Here is a 20,189-nt window from a genome sequence, read left to right on the forward strand (position 1 = left end):
AGCCACAGACAATGAGAGTTCTGCTTTGACTTCAGTGGGAGGAGAACTGGGCTATATATGCATTAGTTATTGTTACTTTATTGCAGTACTTAGAGGCCCCAGCTAAGCTCATGGCCTTGTTGTGCTAGACACTGTACAACCATACAGTAAGAGATCGTCCCCATCCCTAAGAGCTTACACTCTAATCTAAATAGACAACACAAAGAAAGAAAGAATTACTGTACCCATTTTACAGATGGGGAACTGAGACCCAGAGAGACTGTGACTCACCCAAGATCACACAAGCAGTCTGCAGTCAAGTCAGAAATAGCATCCAGACCTCCTGAGGCCCAGTCCAAAGTCTTAACTATAAAAGGAGAGGTTACTTATCTTGTACAGTAACTGGTGTTCCTCAAGATATTTCGTCCCTATGAGTGCACCACATAAGAATATATATGTGCCCATGCACTCCTGAGCGAAGATCTTTGTTTTGTTAGCAGTGTCCAGGGGTCTGCACCTGCACCATACACTTCCTTGTGCTCCAGTATGGGGGCGTATAGGGAGGCGTGGGCCCACACCACTCCAGTTCCTTCTCAACCTCAGAGCATGGTAGAACTCCAAAGCAGAGGGGAAAGGAGGGTGGATGGTGGAGCTCCAATAGGGACCAAACATCTTAAAGAACTCCAGTTGCTGTACAAGGTAAGTAACCTCTCCTCCTTCTTCGAGTTATTATCCCTGTGAGAGCTCCAAGTCAGGAGACCCCTCTCCTCTCTCAACCCCCCCCACCCCCTCACGAACAGTACCTCAATGAGCAGGAGGATGCTGAGGAGGCAGATTTGGTACAGAGTGTAAAACAGCTTCACCAAAGGCTGCTCTGGAGACATAGATGCAGGCGTAAAGCTGCAAGAACATTGAACAGAGGACCAGTTGGCTGCCTTACAAATAACCTTGATGGGTACCTTTCTAAGTAGGGGTGTGGAAGTGGATTGAACCCTAGTTGAATAAGCAGTGACTTTAGGAGGGGGGTGCATTCCTAAGGACTCATAGCATGCAAGAATGTACCTGAAACCCATTTAGATAGCATCTAGATGGAAATAAAGTGACCCCTTGTCCTCTTGGCAGAGAAATTGAAGAGCCTGGTGGAATTCCTGAAGGGTTTAGTTAGTCCTGTGTAGGTAGAAAGTCAGAGCTCTTCTTACATCCAGAGTATGGAGGCTGTTCTCTTCCCTCAAATTGTGAGGTCTGGGGTAAAAGCCCAGTAGTTGGATGTCCTGACTGATATTGAATGCTGATGAAACTTTAGCGAGGAAGTGAAGGTGGGGACGCAGGATAAGGCTTCGAAATCATCTGTGTAGAATGGCAGAGTATGGTTGCCGCATGTGGGAATGAAGGGGATGGTAGTGTTGCCTCATCTATTCTCAGCTCCTGTTCTTCTGGTGGAAGGATGAGGAGGGCCCTGAGGTGTTGGTGGCCGAGAATCTTAGTGGGTGCTCTTGTGTGAGGGCAATCTGTAGACTTGGTCCCCAAAAATCCCATTGGGGAGGGGCATAAGGAAAAGGAGTAGGGCCCCCAAGGTATTCTTGCCGTGGCTGATGGGTCACCCATTGGCTGGTTTCTGGGGTCTTGTCCTCAGGAAACACCTTGAGGGATATAGGGTGGAATGGGTAGGTGATGGAGCCTTGAATGGATACTTCTGAATAAGTGTTACCTGAATACCATGTTCAGTAAGGTAGCAGACCTGAGAGACTTCTGTCTCAAGCCGCAGGCAGTTGAGAAGGAACTGGAGTCCTGTAGGTCTTCTCCTTCCTATATGCCCTCAGACCAGAGTACAAGGAGGCATATGGTGCAAGCATGGCCCAATGGATGCTGCTAACAGCAACAAAATATCTCCAATCCAGAGTGCACGGGCACATATGCCTCCTCATGAGGAGCAACCATAGGGTCAACAACTCAGAGAAGACCCATCCTTCCTCTCTGTAATATAATATAATGTGGTTTGTTTATTCCTAGCTAGCCTTTTTGTTAGGTAATACTAAATAAACAATATGTATTGAGGCACAACAAAAAGGTTTAAAGATGAACGCAGCCGGGAAGCTGATACAAGATAGAACATGGTGGAAAGGCTTCCTTTGGCCCCATCATCACTGTTGAGCTGACCAATGGGAATCAAAGAAAGATTATTATGTAAAGGCCTGCTCCTGCAAATAGTATAACCCATGTATAACTCTATTCATGGGAAGAGCCCCACAGATTTCAATGAAACTACTCCTGGGTAGGCTTCAGTGTTTGTGTGATCAAGCCCTAAGAACTAATTAAAAAAAAACATGATGGCTTCAGTCACTGGCATTTTAATCTCAAAATATGCTGCTACCTGCCGCCGCTGCTGCTGCTGGTATGGCTAAAGCCAGATTAAGAATTATAATACCTATGACCTGCTTGAATTGATTTTGTGCCTGTTCTTCCAGTGTAGCATTAATCTTTCCAGGAAACTCTTGTGAGATAAACACGATGCTGACCGGTCATGTGCTCCAACTTTCTCTGCAGGCTGAGAGTATTTTACATTCCGTGTGCCACCTGGAATGTGCTGGTGAGTGGGAAGGGAGCACAGCTGAAAGGGGACATACCAACCCAGCGGGGCTGGAAATATTTAAAACAGTTTGCAAATGAAAAGGCATGGCACCTTCTGATGTTGCTAAGGCTATGTCTACACTACAGCTGGGATTGACGCTCTGAGATCGATCCACCGGCAGTCGATTTAGCAGGTCTAGTGAAGACCCACCAAATTGACACCAGATCACTCTCCAGTCGACCCCTGTACTCTACCCCCAATGAAGAGAGTAAGGTAAGTCAACAGGAGAGTTTCTCCCATCGACACCCCCCCACACCCCCCCCCCCCACGGTAACTCGACCTAAGGTACGTCGACTCCAGCTACAGTTATTCAGGTAGCTGGAGTTACGTAGCGTAGGTCGACTTACCACAGTACCGTAGACCTAGCCTAAATTATGTGACAGCTACTTTGGAAACAATGCAGCAAAGTTCCTGTGTAACAGTGGTTCATTCCCAAACGATGGGTCACTTTATTTGAGGGAGGGAGGATGTTGGAAGGGTGCTCACAGGATTTCTTTTGCTTAAAAGAGGTTTGAAGAAGAGAAGAAATCTCAGTGTTAATTTTTTTTTCTGCTTTTTCCCAAACTGACGGGGAATTTTCACCTAGGTGAATGTGGAAGTCATTAGGCCTTGATCTTGCAAAGAGTTATGTGTGTGCTTAACTTTTTAAGCATCTGAGTAGTCCCCTGGAATTAAATGGGGCTTGCATGTTTTAAGTTTACAAACATAAATCATTGCAATACTGGGGCTGTACTGTACCCCCAAAAAAATGGTTCCTCCAAATGTGGCATTCCCAGCGGTGATAGAAAGGATGGTTAATGAGGCCAAACTAGCTCGTTCACCGCATCAGATATGGCCAAAAAATACTGGGCCAAATCCTCAACTGGAGTAGAATGGCCTAGCTCCACTGCATGGAACTACAACAATGTACAGTAGCTGAAGATCTGGTCCATTGACTGGAGTTCTACTTGGGTTAAATTGAAGTAGAACCGTGTTGACTCGGGACCTGTATTTCAAGATGAAACTGTCATGGAAAGAGAAAACAAGCAAAAAGTAGTTTCAGCGAGGCAGTACAAACATCAAGTAAATTAATATTTTAATTATTGGTACACATACAAGAAATTAGAGGAAAAACTACATTCCAAATACAGAATAATAGTAAAATTAACATAAAAATGCATCATAGATAATATCAAGTGGCCATACTGCATGTGGTGACTTTTAAATTGATGGCAAAATAGATTAGTTAAGTGCTCATCACTTTAAAACATGGCTAAGTGCTGAGACTGTGAATGGAAAAGGGGAGCTGCTTGATTTGTATATTAAATCTTTAAAAATATGCTTTGCCTTTAATTCACCAGAACACAGGCGGTTCAGTTCATATAGGAGTCATTGAGATTAACAGGTCAGGACTTGTAGCCCAATCCTGAAGTCCTTACCCAGACAAAACTACCACTTATCCCAATGGGATTTTTTCACTGAGGGAAAGATTCTGCCAACCTTCCCCACAACGAATAGCAGCGGACTCCATGAACAGTCCTATTCTGGGAAACAAAATAGGCCTATTCTTGCATAGGCCCTGAGTAAGGACTGCAGTTTGGGCCCTGGATTTCTAAATTGTCCTGATTCAACAAAGAAACCAGTGTGGGAGGTCTGTTTTTTGTTTTTGTTGTTTAATTAGGTTGCCAAGATAATTGTTTCCTTACTGGTGCTAAATTTCCTGATGTTCTCTCTATTTTAGTGCCGGTAGGACTATAACATAGGCCCATATCTTGCTCCCACTGATGTATCGTAGGAGCAGAAGCAGGCCCTAGACCCCCTCTTTCACAGAGCTAGTTACAAGGGTTCTGAAGTAGCAAATTATCACTGGCCACAGTACATCAAGCCTGTATTTCATCCACCTTTTCTTTTAATGAGTTTATTTCTACAGCAATTTGGTGTCACCACAGATACAATACAAGCCACTTAAATTTTGGCATTTCAGCCAACTGGCCACTTTTTTTTTTTTTTTTTTTAGTCTATCTATAGGTATATAGACATAATTTTTATATTTTTACTTTAAAAGGAAAAAAATACATCGTCAACGGAACTTCCTACAAACTAAGAAAAAGAATGTCTATCAAACATTTAAAGAAACAATAAAAATTTGCATTGTATTTGCCTTTGAGTTCATAATAATGTAAGTTTTACTGCTTGAGAATTATGGTCCATTTCACAGGTATACACCCATTTTTAGAATGTAAGTGCTTCAGCCTTCATTTGTATTTGTACAGCACCTAGCACAGTGTGGGTGCTACTGGAAAAAATGATTTACAGTTTGGGGCCTGATTTGAAATCAACAGAGTTATGCCAATCTATACTATTTGTTCATAAGTCTGTTCTGAGTCTAGTGGCTGTTCATACAAACACATTCTCATCTGGAAAATCGTACACATCCTACATACAGTGGGACAGGAATTAATTCCAAAATGGGCATTCCCTCTCCACTGGCTTTAAAGCCAATAAAGTTTATGATCAAAGGAAATTAAATATCCCTTTTGTAATTCGTTCCTTAAACTCTAGTTGACTTTCTGCATGAGAAAAGATGAACAGAACCACAGCATGTTCAACTTCAACATTTTCAGCAATAATCGAGCTAGAATTAGGATACTTTGTTCTGGCTGGATCAGGCTTATTCTAGCTCGTTCAGAGATGAGCCTGCGTTGCAAAATTGGGATGCGATGCTCACATCTTGGGGTTTTGCTTCTGACTTTTAGAAACTTTTTGCAACTTCGGGATCTGAGTTCAGACTTGTTAAAAACCCCTTCCCTTGAAGTTTGGGTGTGTCTGGGTCCAGAGTTTTGGCTTGGCTTCCTCCCTAATAGATCATGCAAATGACTGTTTTCCATTTGCTTTCCATCTGATGCAGAAATCTAACTGAAACATTTATTCACGTCACCTTTTTTCAAGTGAATTTCTGCAGGTTCTTCGAAGCATTTTTATTTTCAATACCATAGTATAATAATACTTAGCACTTATCTAGTGCTTTACACCTTTCAAGGTGCTTTACAAACATGCACTAATCCTCACATCAGCCCTGTGAAGTAGGTAAGCATTTTACAGATGGGGGGGGGGGGGGGGGAACAGACACAGAGAGTTAGATTCTCAACTGCTGTAAACTGGCATACCTCTATTGACTTTAATCAGAATTACATCCTTTCAGACCAGCTGACTTAACCAGGGCCACAAAAGGAATCGGTGTCAAAGCCAGGCTCAGAACTTAGGAGTTGTAGATATCCAGTCCTGGGCTCAGACCACTCAACTCTGCTGTCTCTCCAGATAAAAGAGCAGCTTTCTCTGCCTAAACTAGGCAATTTGCCACTCCCATGCACCCAAAATAGAGAAGGAGACATCTGCCACTGAGCTTTATATCTGTTCTGTTTTGACCACTTTCCCCTCCAAGGCTAATAAAGAGCTATGCTGGAAAGAAGGGCAGGGAGTGAAAGCCTTCAAGTCCTTCTTCTAAACCATGTATTAAATACTAAGGACCCGTTTAACCCAATTCTGATCCCACGCTGCTGTAAATCAAGAGTGGCTCTGCTGAAGTCTCCGCTACACGCCAATTTTACATCCGTAGCTCCATGGACTTCAGTGGTATTGGTAAGGCCCTGCCCAGCCCAGTGGAGTTACAGGAGTGTAACAATGATGTGAGGTGAAAATCAGGCCACTTGGCTTCAAGAGGAGCTTTTTGTGAGTAAAGGAGTTGGGTTCCATATAGGGTAAAAGCTAGGCAGATCAAGCAGACTCTGCACACTCTTAGTCTCCCTGACTAAGGAGTTACTGGCACTTAATGGTTAGTCCAGTAGTGGAAGATGTGGTTTCTAGTGTATATATAACCTCAATTAACCACCCACAAGAATTTCAGAGGGGATTTTGAGTACAGTATAGTCAATTATTTTTGTCAAGGTCCAAATTTCTTGGTCAAGGGCCAGATGCCAGAGATATTTAAAGAAATAAGAGGTTTCAGAGTAGCAGCCATGTTAGTCTGTATTTGCAAAAGGAAAAGGAGGACTTGTGGCACCTTAGAGACTAATTTATTTGAGCACTGTGTATATAAAATCTCCCCACTATATTTTCCATTGTATGCATCCGATGAAGTGAGCTGTAGCTCACAAAAGCTTATGCTCTAATAAATTTGTTAGTCTCTAAGGTGCCACAAGTCCTCCTTTTCTTTTTAAAAAAATAAGTAAATAAAAAGATTTTGGGGACTGTTCAAAAGCATCTGGCAGTCTGGATTTCACCAGTGGTCCGCTTATTGACTACCCCGGGTATACAGTGTGTAACTACTGGGTGCCTCTCGTACTTAGGAGTTAATACTGCTGGGATCAGGAATACAATGTACCGTACACTGCTTCTACTCCCTTCCTGCAACGTTATCACGCCCAAGAATGGATGATGCTCCTTAAAGATTTTGCTTCTAAAGGGAAAGGCTGTGTATGTGTTTGGAGTGGGGGGAAGGGAAGTAGAACAATACCTTCAAATTTAAAAGGCAAAGAGAGACAATGGGAGAGTTAAGGAAGGAAGTGGAAAAGAGTCAAGATGGATATTTATGTGCTCTCCATTCCTACTTTGCCACTGCCTTTCAAATCCCAGATTGCTTTCACCAGTGTTGAACGGTTTTTTGTCCCAGGAAACAGTATCTAAAACAGACGCCCACCTGCACCCCTCCCCCACATCAGCAACTGGTCAATGTTTGCCAGGCTTAATCAGAAGAATGGGAGCTGGCTGTGTCAAATCTGTGCCCATAGCAGCTGGCCTCTTCCCAGCAAGAAAGGCTCTCTCAGGAAAAAGGGTTTTGTTCAAGTCATGTGGATTAAAGGGATGTGGAGAGGGAGACGGGCGAGAGACCAGGGTGACTCTCTCTAACAGCCTGAGTCTGTGATGCCCCGGGCAACCCTCGACTCTCTCAGAGTTCTCCGGTGCAGGCCCACAACAGAAGCAGTGCATTTTACAGGGCCCATGCTCAGATTATGCTAGCTCCCTCCTCTCAAAATGACAGATCACCTAGGAACGCCTATTGAACCCTCTGCAATCATCATCAGGATCAAGGCCTGCGATTGGCAGATCGTAAAATAAACTGAGATAAAAAAAATTACAGAAAAATAATTAAAACTGCTTCTGGAAACTGAAGAATAATACTCTCTGGAGGTGAAGAAAGTGATACCCTACTAACTCAGAGCGGGGGAGATTATAACATTCAATGAAGGTATCCATTCGCTCCTTTACTGAGCATATCAGTCTTTCTTACAGGGGAGGGAATCCTTGGAGAACATAAGTGAAGAACAGATATGCCAAAGTGACATAGTCCAAGAGAGAGTTAAATAAGTCTTAAATTAGCCAGTCACTCAAATCCTGCTAGCACTGGCCCCAGCAGACAGTTAGAGCACTGTACATGCATATTTTCTCTAGCTGGCTCTATGACAGGAAGAGGGTTGCAAACAAGCGGCCTGTGTAACAGCAGGGGACATCCACAAAGAGCAGCGATGCAGGGGCCAAGCTGGGGATCACAAGACAAGCAAAACTGATGAATGGAGATGCTGCATGCCTCCTACAGCTGGTCGCTCTAGCAGAAGCAATCCCTTGAGTGAATGAATACGGGAAATATTGTGCAACAGCATTAGAGGGAGGAGATTACAGGGGCCTGTGCTATTTACAATGTGTTCCCCCTCAGTAATGCAGCTAACCTTTCTGGTGTATGTTTATAAAGCAGCAGACGCTTCTGGGGGGCACTATTGTTAACCCAGCCTTTTGCAATGGTACTTAAATTTTCTAAACTATTAAGAGTCCTTGGAAGGAAGGGCCAGATCCTCATTGAACTCAATGGAAGTTAAGAGTCTGAATAGTACTATTGGGGATGTAGGCCAAAATGTCTGTTCAACATACTGAATCCCACTATGTAGGGCTACTGGTGGGTGTGAAAACTACTCAGTAAAGAAAGTGTGGGGTGTTCTCAGTGCCAGCGGCCTATCTCACACTGCTGCTAATACTGCCCACTGGTCCTGTCAGCCGTGCTCAGGTAGAATAGTGCCGTACTCTGCTAGTCGTCCCATGGATTAAGTGCTACTCTGTGAGCTGAACTGTAACACAGGAGAGAGCCAGGAGAGAGCGCTCTTCGCATCAGCCAAGGAGAAGGAAGGTTTGTGAGAGCATCACCAAGCCGAGGAGAGGAGCAGAAGCTGTCCTCTGTTGCTAACACTCACACAGGGAGACATGATCAGCGTTCCCTTATATCAGGAGTGGCCAACCTGTGGCTCCGGAGCCACATCCGGCTCTTCAGAAGTTAATACGCGGCTCCTTGTATAGGCACCAACTCCGGGGCTGGAGCTACAGGCACCAACTTTCCAATGTGCCAGGGGGTGCTCACTGCTCAACCCCTGGCCCTGCCACAGGCCCTGCCCCCACTCCACCCCTTCCCGCCCCCTCCCCTAAGCTGGCTGTCCCCTAGCTCCTCTCCCCTACCCTCCAGAGCCTCCTGCATGCCACAAAACAGCTCATCGGGAGGTGCGGGGAGGGAGGGGGAGGTGCTGAGCGGTGAGGCTGCCGGTGGGCGGGAGTGCTGGGAGCAGGGGGGGGGTGGGGAGCTGCTGACCTATTACTGTGGCTCTTTGGCAATGTACATTGGTAAATTCTGGCTCCTTCTCAGGCTTAGGTTGGCCACCCCTGCCTTATATCATGGCAGCCCTCAGGCCACTTCACTTTACACTAGAGCCTGACCATGTGGCCAGAGGGCTACAGATTTGGCAAGGTGCAAAAGTCTCTTCAAGAGATCTTTGCCCCCTCTCCAGCCTATGCCAAGCACTCCTTGGGTGAACCAGAGAATGGAAGCCCACATATTTTATAGGAGGTTAAATCAAAGTGGAATTATATTTTCCTAAACTGCAGCATTCTCAGGTAAGAGTCTAAAACAATGGCACCCCATCAGCGTTATTGGCTCGGAAGAGTTTGTATGTAATATAAAATCAGGGGGTTGGTTGAGAGACTCTGGGGTGCTCACCCATGTAGCTCTCTAATTAAACCCAACACTGCAGCCTGGTTTGTTCTAGCAGTGCCTGTCTCTCTCCCAGCATCTCCCTTCGAGACAGACACACAAGAGAAGAGGGTGTCCGGTGGAGGTGCTGCACTTAGGAGATGGTCACCCATCTGGTATTTCCCTGGCACAAGTGGTGGGTTCACCCTTGCAACCAGTCACAGAAAAAGACCATTTTCTTTCAATTCATGGACTTAATGCACAGACCATTCAGTGACTAATAGTGTCTTACTATGTAGATAGCAGGGTTTAGCCCAAAGGGCTTTGCAAACTGTGGGCCAAATCTGCAGCTGGTGTAAATTGGCAAAGCTCCACAGAAATCAATGGCCCATTTACACCACTTGTGGATACCATTACTAACTCTACATTTGGGACTAATTTAGATCTGACCGTGTCTCTTTGTGTCATATTTGGTCCTGAAAAACTTGCCATTTACTTTCAATATCTTAATAACAGGGAAAACAGGAGCTGCCTTTGTAAGGGGGAACAGTGCTGGGAGACCCCACAAAGAGCAAAGGCTAGAGGAGCATGTGAACTAAAGGGACTATTGCTGGATTCCAAGGGGCATAGTGAGCAGGGCTGCAGCAGAAACTGCGGCTTGCTCTGCACTACAGACTTATGTCAGCAGAACTACGTCATGCAGTGGTGTGGAAAATCCACACCCTTGAGCAACGCAGTTAAACCAGCTGAACTGCAGCTGTAGACAGCACTACACCGATGAGAGAAGCTCTCCTGTCAGCATAGGTTGTGTCTTCACTAAGTGCGACAACCGCGCACTGCATCAGTGCTGCTGCAGCCCTGTCTGGATAGACAAGTCCTCAGTCAGGGCATGGCAACTGACCTACAAGAACCCTGCAGGCTCAGGTTCAGAAATGCCAGGTGCAAAAACAAAGCTCTCACTGCACAGGGCCTATGATGAGAGGTACTCCCCACAGTAAGGGCTGCATTAGGCCTAGTCAAGCCTCATCAACCAATTAGGACGCAAATAGGGGAGATTTAGACTGGAGGAAGCTAATTAGAAGGAAGCTCACCTGCAAGGGGATAGGCAAGCATTCTACAAAGCCAGGAGACAGAGCTAGTGTAAGAAGGTAGTAGGGAGGAAGTCTATTGTCTCACTTCCTGAGGTAAGGGAGAAGACTCACAGTAGGAAGGAGACTGCGGTGAGAGCGGTAAGATTGGGACAGAGCCAGGCCTTAACTGTTCACTACAGGGGCCTGGCCTGGAACCCCAAATAGAGGGCAGGCTTGGGTTCCCCTACCAACCACTGCAGAGTGGTAGTGCTAAGGGCAGCAAACATGAAGACTGCTGGAGTGATGTTGTCAGTCCAGTGGGTGTGAGGACTGCCTGTGGAAGGAGACTCTGAAAGAGTATGGTGGAAGGGGAAACCACTTTGTGATTCAGCTGTCCAGCCAGGTCATTAAGAGGAAGCAGCAGCTCCTGGAGTGAAAGAGGGGCTACAGACAGAGAGGTGGATTGCAACTATGGGAAAGGATGTTGGTCTGGTAGAGCTAATCCTCAGAACCACCAGGAGGAGGTGCCATCCTGTGGTGAGTAGAGCACCCTGTGACAAGGCCCACTTGTGAACTCTTCACTCACATGTAGGAACAGTTATTCACCGGCATGGTCTCATTAGAATCAATAAGACTACTCATGTGAGTACCATGGGAGGAAGGGCCACAAAACAAACATTCAAGGGACACCATCCGATTTGGGAAAGGGAGAGGAAAGCCCCCTTGATGCACTATCACTGTATATCCATAGGAAATGCCTCTCCATCCACTTGTCATGCATCAAAGACAAATCAGGGGCAGCAGCAGCTCAGCACTTGTGAGCAACCCACAATAAATTAAACAGCAAGCAGGAGGGAAGGAATTATTGAAAAGTAAAACTATAATTGTGAAATTAAAAATACCTCACCAGAATCCTTTAACAGAGTCTAATGGAAGAGATAGCCTTGCTATGGCAGAGGGGAGGATAAGATTGCCAAATAGTTTGGGTTGGTTGGAAATAGGTTTTTCCCATCTCTGATAGTTCTAATTTTTCTTATAGGCTCCACGACGTTAGGAGAAATGGGGGTGAGTTGGTTTGAATGCACAGAATTGTTCTTTTCAGGTAGTTTAGCCTCAAAGTGGGCTTTGCCAAGTCAAGTGGCACAAACTTGGTTCTTTGCCATTGACTGGCAAAAAACAGACACTTGTTCTACGTAGCTGGCTTTGTAGGTAAGGGAAAATGCTCACAGACAAATAAAAGACCCCGAGTAAGGCGTATATTAAATATGTGCAAATATGCAAAGTATTCTCACTTATTAGCAGCTGTAAATACTGAGCAATAAATGCTTAAATGTCAAATTCCAGTCTCCCAATTCCCACATTATGGATAGAATGTGAGCCCAGGAAAAAATAAATTATGATTTCTTAGTGGAATGTATCTCCAAAAGTGTGATGCAAAGCACAGAATACCCCAACTCAGGTTGTGTAAGGTGGTTCCTAATACCATACTACTGTGCACATATGTATAGGGTCAAGTGTGTAGACATGCACATACAGAGAAGCCTACTAGCCTTAATTGAATAAATAGGTTTCCCTGAAAATCTGCCAAGCTCACAGTTAAAACCATTGCCCGTTAACACTAATGACGCATCTATAAACTTGGGTCTGCAGTAATTTCACAGTGATCAAAGTATGCTGTATCCCAGTGTGCATTTAATACTTTGCCTTTGTTTTGGAGTTTTTTGGGGTTGGCACAAACATTGTCACTGATTCAAGAGCTCTCAACACCTACGGAGGAGGTGCAGGAGGTTTACCAGGCTTATTAATTCAGTCAACAAAGCTACTGATAACAGGGGGTGAGGTCTGATGCTGAAAGTCAGACCCATTGTTCCATCATATATCTTAGCACATGGCCACAGGACTACCCTAGGCAAGCAAATGCTGAAAGTTGCCTGCTAAAATTGCTCATTAACTTTCATGCACGTATCCTTTCATCGTAACCCAGCCTGCTTAAAGAATGCCTTTCGTTTCCCATTTTCTCAAAGTTCAGAATGTTATTGCATTCTGTTGTTGCTTCTGCAAGTGTATAGCATACTAAATGCTCAGCAGCATTCACGTTGGGCAGAAACTTTGAATGGCATTTAAATAGGAAGTTGCATGAATTTGGAATTCACAAAAGAGCCCCGGTTAGAATCCGGTACAGTGCAAGTTTCCCACCACCCAATTCTTACCAATGTACTTCAGCCCTGACCTGCACTACCTATCCTCTTGCTATGCTACTCCTGGGCTTTCTTTGAGCAGAGGCTGTCGGTTGCTGCACCCTGTGTAGTGGCTTTGTAATGGCTACAACTGGGGTCTAGTCTAGTCACCACCTAAGCTCATTGTCACATCCCTATCACCTTAGCTGGGATTCGGACATGTGTGCCCAGGCTGGAAGGCAAGCCTCTTAACCTGCCTAGCCTCTTTTCACGGTCTCTTTAAATTAGCCTTCTCCTTCCATAACATTCAGAACCAGCTTCAGGATTAACAAATACAATGTTTTAGAGAGGACTCCTGAAGCTTCCAAGAGGAAAAGGTCAATGAGTAGCTACTGTAGAAGCAGTCTAAATTTTCCAGTGTGGTCTCCACACTGAAGTAAATTACATTCAAGGAGAGTCAGATTTAAAAAAAAAAACAAAGATAATGCTTTAAAGAAGCAAAATCTCTATCACCAATGCACCTTGAGAGATGGAGATCTCCTTCAGCAACTAATGCTACTACAGCACCCCAGTTATAATCCATGCAGTTCACGAGCCTGCTGGCGCTCCATCTAATTCCTCTTTTTGAAGTCCTCTTCATCCCTGCTCTCCACAGCTGAGAGTGCAATGAGCATCTGGGCTGCATAGTAAGTGGCCATGATGATGGCACGTGAGTAGGGCACCGGGAAGCAGAACTTGTTAACTGCAATGGTCAGATCTGACACCATGAAAAGCACTGCTCCGATGCAGGCTGAAAGCTTGGTCCAAGTCCAGAGGTCATTGCACAGCTGCACCCCAGCAATGGCGCGCCACCCCATGAAGCCGATCAAAGCGATGTAGACAGCAACCAGGTAGGTGAATGGGCCTGAGAGGTAGTAGTACAGGAAGGTATAGCAGAAGCTGGAGACAAGGGTCATCACAAAGCCAGCTTTCAGGTCCAAAGGCTTCATCCCAAATGCTGAGGAGTACAGGATGTGTGTGATGGCAAACATCAGCAGACCTGGAAAGAGGCATTGACACAGCAAGTGTGAGCTTTAATGGGCATAATTAATTTATGACTACATCAGATTAAACAGTCACAGGGAAGGTGCTGTCTTAATTCTGCTCCCAGTGGTAAAACTCCCATGTGAATTTAGTGGGAGCAGAGGTAGGCCAACATTCAGCCCTTCTGAAAATCCCATCCCTAGAGGGGGGGGGGGGGAAACACTTAATTCAGTGACCTCTGTAGAGGAGGCTACCCTGGTCTGGCTGGTTCCTGCCCTAGGAAAATGTCCTGATGTACCCACAGTCACACTGAGGATAATGCTGCTCTGCCTTTTCGACAACCACCTCTGCTAACTCTACAGATAAATCAGGAAGAAACAAAACTCAAGTCTTTCAGACTTAACCTCTTTTTTTGAATTTCAGAGCGGAGGAAGGCAGGTTTGAGATCCCAGATCTGTAAACACCTGTAGAGTTTTTTCTGGGTGGTGCCAAAACTGGAAGGAACCTTTTCCCAGATCAATGGAATCCAAATATTGTGAGAGCAATTACCAAAGATTTCAACACCTCCAAATTCAGACCCAAACTCTCTGGCCTTAGCCACAGACGCAAACTCCAGCCTGGGACTCAGCTGGACCTAGGTCTAAACATCATCTCCACCCACTGATAGCAGAATCATAAACTGGAAGGAAGCAGCTGGCCAGGATTACACCAGTTTAACCTGCCAATTTTTTTTTTTATGGCTACTTGCAGGACCCAAACAAATCAAAAGTGGAATTGATCTGAGAAAACCAAACAAGCTTCCCTTTGAAGTAAAACACCCTTGAGAAATCCCAGATGTTGGTGTAGGAAGGAATTGCCCATATGTTAATCACTCTGCACTAGTCCATCTGACAAGAAATGTCACCATGTGTTGCAGCAGGTGCTGATTACTAGTTGGTCTTGCCAGTCACACATGATGGACTCCAAAATAATTTCAGCTCCCTTCTCCCACCCTCAGCCCACAGACCTACATACACTGAAAGTCTGTTCCATTCTGTTCATGCAGATTTGTTAACTTGGCTGGAAGTTTTCATGCCTAAATAAAACCATGGAAATCTGAGCACCACAGCAGGCCAATGGCTTAAAATTATATCGTGATGCCCTGGTACAAGGGGAACAGGAGCTCCTTAGCAACTAAAATCCACCAGTGACAAGTTTGTACTCTGTCTGTCATGCTCACAAGCCAACACACTGTGCTAAAACAACTCAACCAGGTGGCACTGCCCCCTCTGCACTGGGGAGTGTCTTGTTGTGCTATGCCAGCTGATCTACAGCTCAGATTGCTGGTGCGTCCACAGAATGGAACTGGTAGACAGAGCGGAGAGGCAGAGCCCACATGTTGGGCACAAGGCTAGATAGATGGGAAAGGGCACTAAAGGAGAGGGATGAAATGGGGTGGGGGGAGAAGAACAGAGCAAACGAGGGCCTCAAGACTAATTCAGGGAACAGGAGGGGAGACTTAATGAGCTAAACATGAGGAGTAGAGAATTTTACCAATTTAACTTTTTTTTTTTTTTTAGTGTGCATGTGCTAATATAGGAATACAGTTAGTTTCCATTCCTAACATTTTATATGTGCTAAAGTTCAACTCTTGCAAGTACTCTACAGTCCTCCTGTGGTGAAAGTGAATGGGTTGTAAAAGGTGGTGAAGAGCTCTTACGTTTCAGCAACTGTGGGGTTGGCAGCGTAAACGTATGTGTGTTAACAGGGCATATTAGGGCATTCCTAAAAGAGGGTAGAGTCAAGGTAGCATGGGCACCATTAACGCTGCGTTTTCTGATTGAGCTTTGCTCAACTCAGCCAGGCAAGCTTACTTCTGTGTTAACATAGTTTTTTGCCATTGATAGAAAAGGGTTGTGAAAAGGTTGACAACCACTAGCCCAGACTGCTTTGAAAACCTCAGTTCAAACACTTGAGGAGGCAAGACAAAATTGTCAACAGCTCCTGAAGAAAATGGGCTGATGGGTATTCATAAGAACAGCCACACTGGGTCACACCAATGGTCCATCTAGCCCAGTACCCTGTGTTCTGGCAGTAACCAGTGCCAGATGCTACAGAGGAGTGAACAGAAGAGGGCAATGAATTGAGTGATCCACCCCATCATCCCCACTCCCAGCTTCTGGCAGTCAGAGGTTTAGGGACACCCAGTGTATGGGGTTGTGTCCCTGACCATCTTGGCTAATAGCCATTGATGGACCTATCCTCCAGAATCTTTTTTAACCCACTTACATCTTTGGCCTTCACAACATTCCCAGCAATGAGTTCCACAGGTTGACTGTGCGTTGTGTGAAGAATTACTTCCTTATGTTTTAAACCTGCTGCCTGTTGATTTCATTGGGTGACCCCTGGTTCTTACGTTATGTGAAGGGGTAAATAACACTTACTTCCTCCACACCATTCATTATTTTATAGACTCTCATTTCCCACCCCCTTAGTTGTCTCTTTTCTAGGTTAAACACTCCCAGTCTCTTTTAATCTCTCTTCATATGGAAGCTGTTTCATATTCCTAATCATTTTCATTGCCCTTCTCTTTACTTTTCCCTCCCCCAATTCTAATATATCCTTTTAGAGATGGTATTCAAGGTGTGAGTGTACAATGACTTTATAGAATGACCTTTTCTGTTTTCTCTCCCTTTCCTAATGGTTCCTAACATTGTTTGTTTTGACTGCCGCTGCACATTGAGCAGATGTTTTCAGAGAACAATCCACAATGACTCCAAGATCTCATTCTTGAGTGGAAACAGCTAATTGAGACTCTCATTTTGTATGTATAGTTGGGATTATGGTTTCCAATATGCATTACTTTGCATTTTTCAACATGGAATTTCATCTGCTATTTTGTTGCCCAGTCACTCTGTTTTGTGAGATCCTTTTGACTCTTCACAGTCTGCTTTGGACTTATCTTAAGTAATTTAGTATCCTCTGCAAACTTTGCCACCTCACTGTTTACCTTTTTTTATTCTCCCTCCCCCCCCCCTCAATTTATAAATATGTTGAACAGCAGTGGTCTGGCATAGATCCTTGGGGGACCCTGCTATTTACCCCCTCCACTGTGAAAATTCACCATTTATTCCTGCCCTTTGTTTCCTATCTTTTTAACCAGTTACTGAACTATGAGATGACCTTCCCTTTTATGACAAGAATGCTTAGTTTGCTTAAGAGCCTTTGGTGAGAGGGACCTGGTCAAAGCTTGCTGAAAGTCCTCCATTTTCAAGATAGGTTGAGACTCAAGTCAGCACACCTCTAATTAGGGCTAGGCCTAGTGGTTTCTATCACCCACCTCTAGCTCCAGGGGCACTGAAGGATCATGGGCCTCAAACCCCAGTCACCACCCAGAAGCTCACCTGAATGACTGATGGGAGAAGGAGGCTAGTGAAGCTCTAGCTTGCATAGGGCCCTACCCACAAAGCTACTGATTGGGGGGGGGGGGGGGGGGGGGGGGATGTCAAGATGTCTAGCCCCACTAATTGGCTTAGATGCACTACTTAAACCAGAAAGAGGAATAGGAAGTTGTCTGAGTGACTAGAGGAATCCTTGGTTGGCTGCTACTACACACCCTACCTATGTGCCTGACTCCTGTTTCCTGCCTTGCAGCCTGTTTCTCCTTATCCCAGACCACCATCTGTTCCTGCATTGCTCAAGATCTTTGCTCCTACACCCTACCCCAGACTCAACTCCAGCATCTCCTCCTGACTTGGTCTCTAGCAGCGACCTTTTCCCTTGGCACTTGACTCGAACCCCAGCTCTAGTTCCAAGTGCATATGACTAACCACTGCCCCCACCCTGCTCCCTAATCACATGCTTCCCTGTTAGAACACTGAGGAGCCACTTTCCCCTTCACTTGTTCTCTGCTTTACACTGGGGCCTTGGGAGTGCACATCATAGCAGCTATCCTTGTATAAGATGATTGCACAGAGCCCAGCCAGCTGCTAACTGCTGAGTGGTGTGAGGTCATTCTGCCACATTCCCAAGTCCTGCCAGTCCAGGGAATGAGGACAGATGCTGGGCCAGCACCATGACAGGGCTACCAGCCAACCCCAGGCTCTTGGAATGTGAGTACAGAGGAGGACATGGGTCATGTCCATCCATGGTGCACCCCCTCTAATTTCAGTGCAAGGGATTTATGCAAGGGATGAGTCCTTCCTACTGCCATGACAATGGGTTATTCATATAAATAAAAATGAAAGAATAAATATATAAACCCTCTACATAAGAGCATTTATTTAGTGATACATTTAACTGGTTGCTATTACATCCCTTCAGAACTGGCGTATCACTTACCATGAACAAAGTAGCCTTGCTCCTGCCAGATGAGGAAGGCATCCCCCACTGCGGAGAATATTAACCCTGCTAGGATCCTATTGGCGCTTCGATGTGCGACTAAGAAATTGATTCCATGTGCCAGCAGAAAAACCCATAAGCAGAAGATGGGCAGACACTTGATGAGGGCACTGAACCAGGAAGGGCTGGAAGTTGGCAGCCAGAGGACGAAATAGACACAAGTGGCTTTAAAAAATGGCACCAGCTTGGGGCCTTCACTCTTCACCTAAAAGAAACAAGTCATTTAAAAAAAAATCAATAGGATCATTAGAGGCTACACTATAATAAACTCCTTTGTAGAATGCACCCCTTGGCTTTGAAAGGCTGCTTCCTTTCTAGTTCAGAGAGTCCCTGCGACTGGCAGCATTTACCCATCAGGCAAAAAGCCACTTGAACTTTAACATGTTCTTCGCTCCCATTAGCTGTTCAGCCAAGGAGCTGTCCTGAGCCTCTGTCCCAAAAATAAGGGTTTGGGGTTTGTTTGGTTTTGAGTGGAAGTGGGGGAAGAAAGTGTAAAATGCTCTACTGCCTTTGAAATACACTGAGGGCCTGATCCAAAGCTTGCTAAAGTCAGTGTAAATCTTTTCATTCACTTCAATTGGCTTTGGATCAGACCCTCTTTAGCATCCCCTTGCCAAATCTTGTGGCCTAGAAGATGCAGCATCAGTTATAGCCTGGTATCAGATAGCTGTGTGGGGAGAAGGTGCATCTTCACAAACACAAATTCTCTTTGAACAGATGCTGATGATGGTTATTAGCACTGCAATAGCAGCTAGGGCCCGTGACTAGGTCAGGGTCCCATTATGTAACCCCAGGTGCAAAGTGCAGCAGGTGAGCTATACACAGTAAAAACAATGCATATGGGACAGAGCCGCAGAGTCCAGATCTGAACTATCCCAATGTTTGTGAGTGTCTGGATTTGGTGTTCCAGTCTGTGCCCACCATAAAGAGAGTCCTAAGGGGCAAAGTTCTCAGTCCAGATCCAAACTTATCCCAAGTCTGAGGGTGTGATCCAGTTTGGGCCCGTCTCTAAACAGTGGGATGATCTAAGGGGAACCATTATGCTATGCTGCCATAGCCTAGTGTCTCTCTCCACTTTAGGCCATATAGGGAAAAATACATATGGAATTAAAATGAGGTAGATTTTTTTCCCTCTAACCATGTTATTCCCAAGAGCTAAAAGGATCTTAGATGCTGTACACAGCTGGATAGGAGAAAAGGAGGTTACCTTGCACAGCTGTCAGCTTATTACGGGAATCATGCCTGACAGCTGCTGGAGTCCTGGGGGAGGACCAGCTCCCGCAGTAGAATCCAAAGCAACAGAACTTCCAACAGAGCCGTTGGTGGATGGTTTTCAAGGGGTCATTGATGGAGTTAAAACAAAACAGAGTAAAGTACCCCACAGTGGAAAGCCAACCATCAGCTGATATGTGACGGCTCATGGAAAATCTCCCAAATTATGTTTGCTCTCATCTATTCTAATGGAGTTACTCTGGATTTACACTGATGTCACTGAGACTAGATTCTGGCCCACAAATGAGACAAACACAAACATCATGCATCGTGTATCTGAAGAAGTGGGTTTTTTTACCCACAAAAGCTTATGCCCAAATAAATCTGTTAGGCTTTAAGGTGCCACCAGACTCATTGTTTTTACAAACATCATGTATTCTTAAGTGGCCAGGGGTGATTATATTGTGTGTCTCCAGGCAGTGTTAATAAGGAGGCTGTATTCAGCACGGTGAGCATATACCCTAATTGTCTCAGAGGGCACGACCTTCATGCCCACAGCAGAGGGCTTTCAGCTCCTAATTTTCTGGAGACCCTAGATCAAGTGTGTCTATTGACTGTCCCCATGGCCACTGCTAGATGTGTGTAGCTCCCCAGCACTGATGGTTTGGGGATCGTTTGTCCAGTCAGAATATGGACTGTCACTGATGCAACAGAATGTTGGGGTGAATATGGGA

General features: G+C 45.2%; 1 protein-coding gene and 1 long non-coding RNA gene across 3 annotated transcripts in view; one reads left to right on the forward strand and one right to left on the reverse strand.

The window, feature by feature from the left end:
- Positions 1–11,063: 11,063 nt before the first annotated feature.
- Positions 11,064–15,936, forward strand: LOC122466276. The gene is made up of 3 exons (XR_006291666.1): positions 11,064–11,200; positions 11,703–11,728; positions 14,287–15,936. It is a non-coding gene; the product is annotated as an uncharacterized LOC122466276 (long non-coding RNA).
- The window catches only part of TMEM86A (transmembrane protein 86A), a 37,925-nt gene continuing 29,601 nt past the window's right edge, over positions 11,866–20,189 (reverse strand). For both annotated transcript variants that reach the window (XM_037899666.2, XM_037899667.2), the window contains 2 exons: positions 18,184–18,448; positions 11,866–13,879 (listed from right to left, as the gene is read on the reverse strand). In XM_037899666.2, coding sequence (XP_037755594.1) covers positions 13,452–13,879; positions 18,184–18,448 — 693 coding nt within the window. In that variant the 3' untranslated portion in view covers positions 11,866–13,451. The remainder of the gene's footprint in view (positions 13,880–18,183; positions 18,449–20,189) is intronic.

The sequence above is a fragment of the Chelonia mydas genome, chromosome 6, assembly GCF_015237465.2.
Source record: "Chelonia mydas isolate rCheMyd1 chromosome 6, rCheMyd1.pri.v2, whole genome shotgun sequence".
Classification (NCBI taxonomy): Eukaryota; Metazoa; Chordata; order Testudines; family Cheloniidae; genus Chelonia; species Chelonia mydas.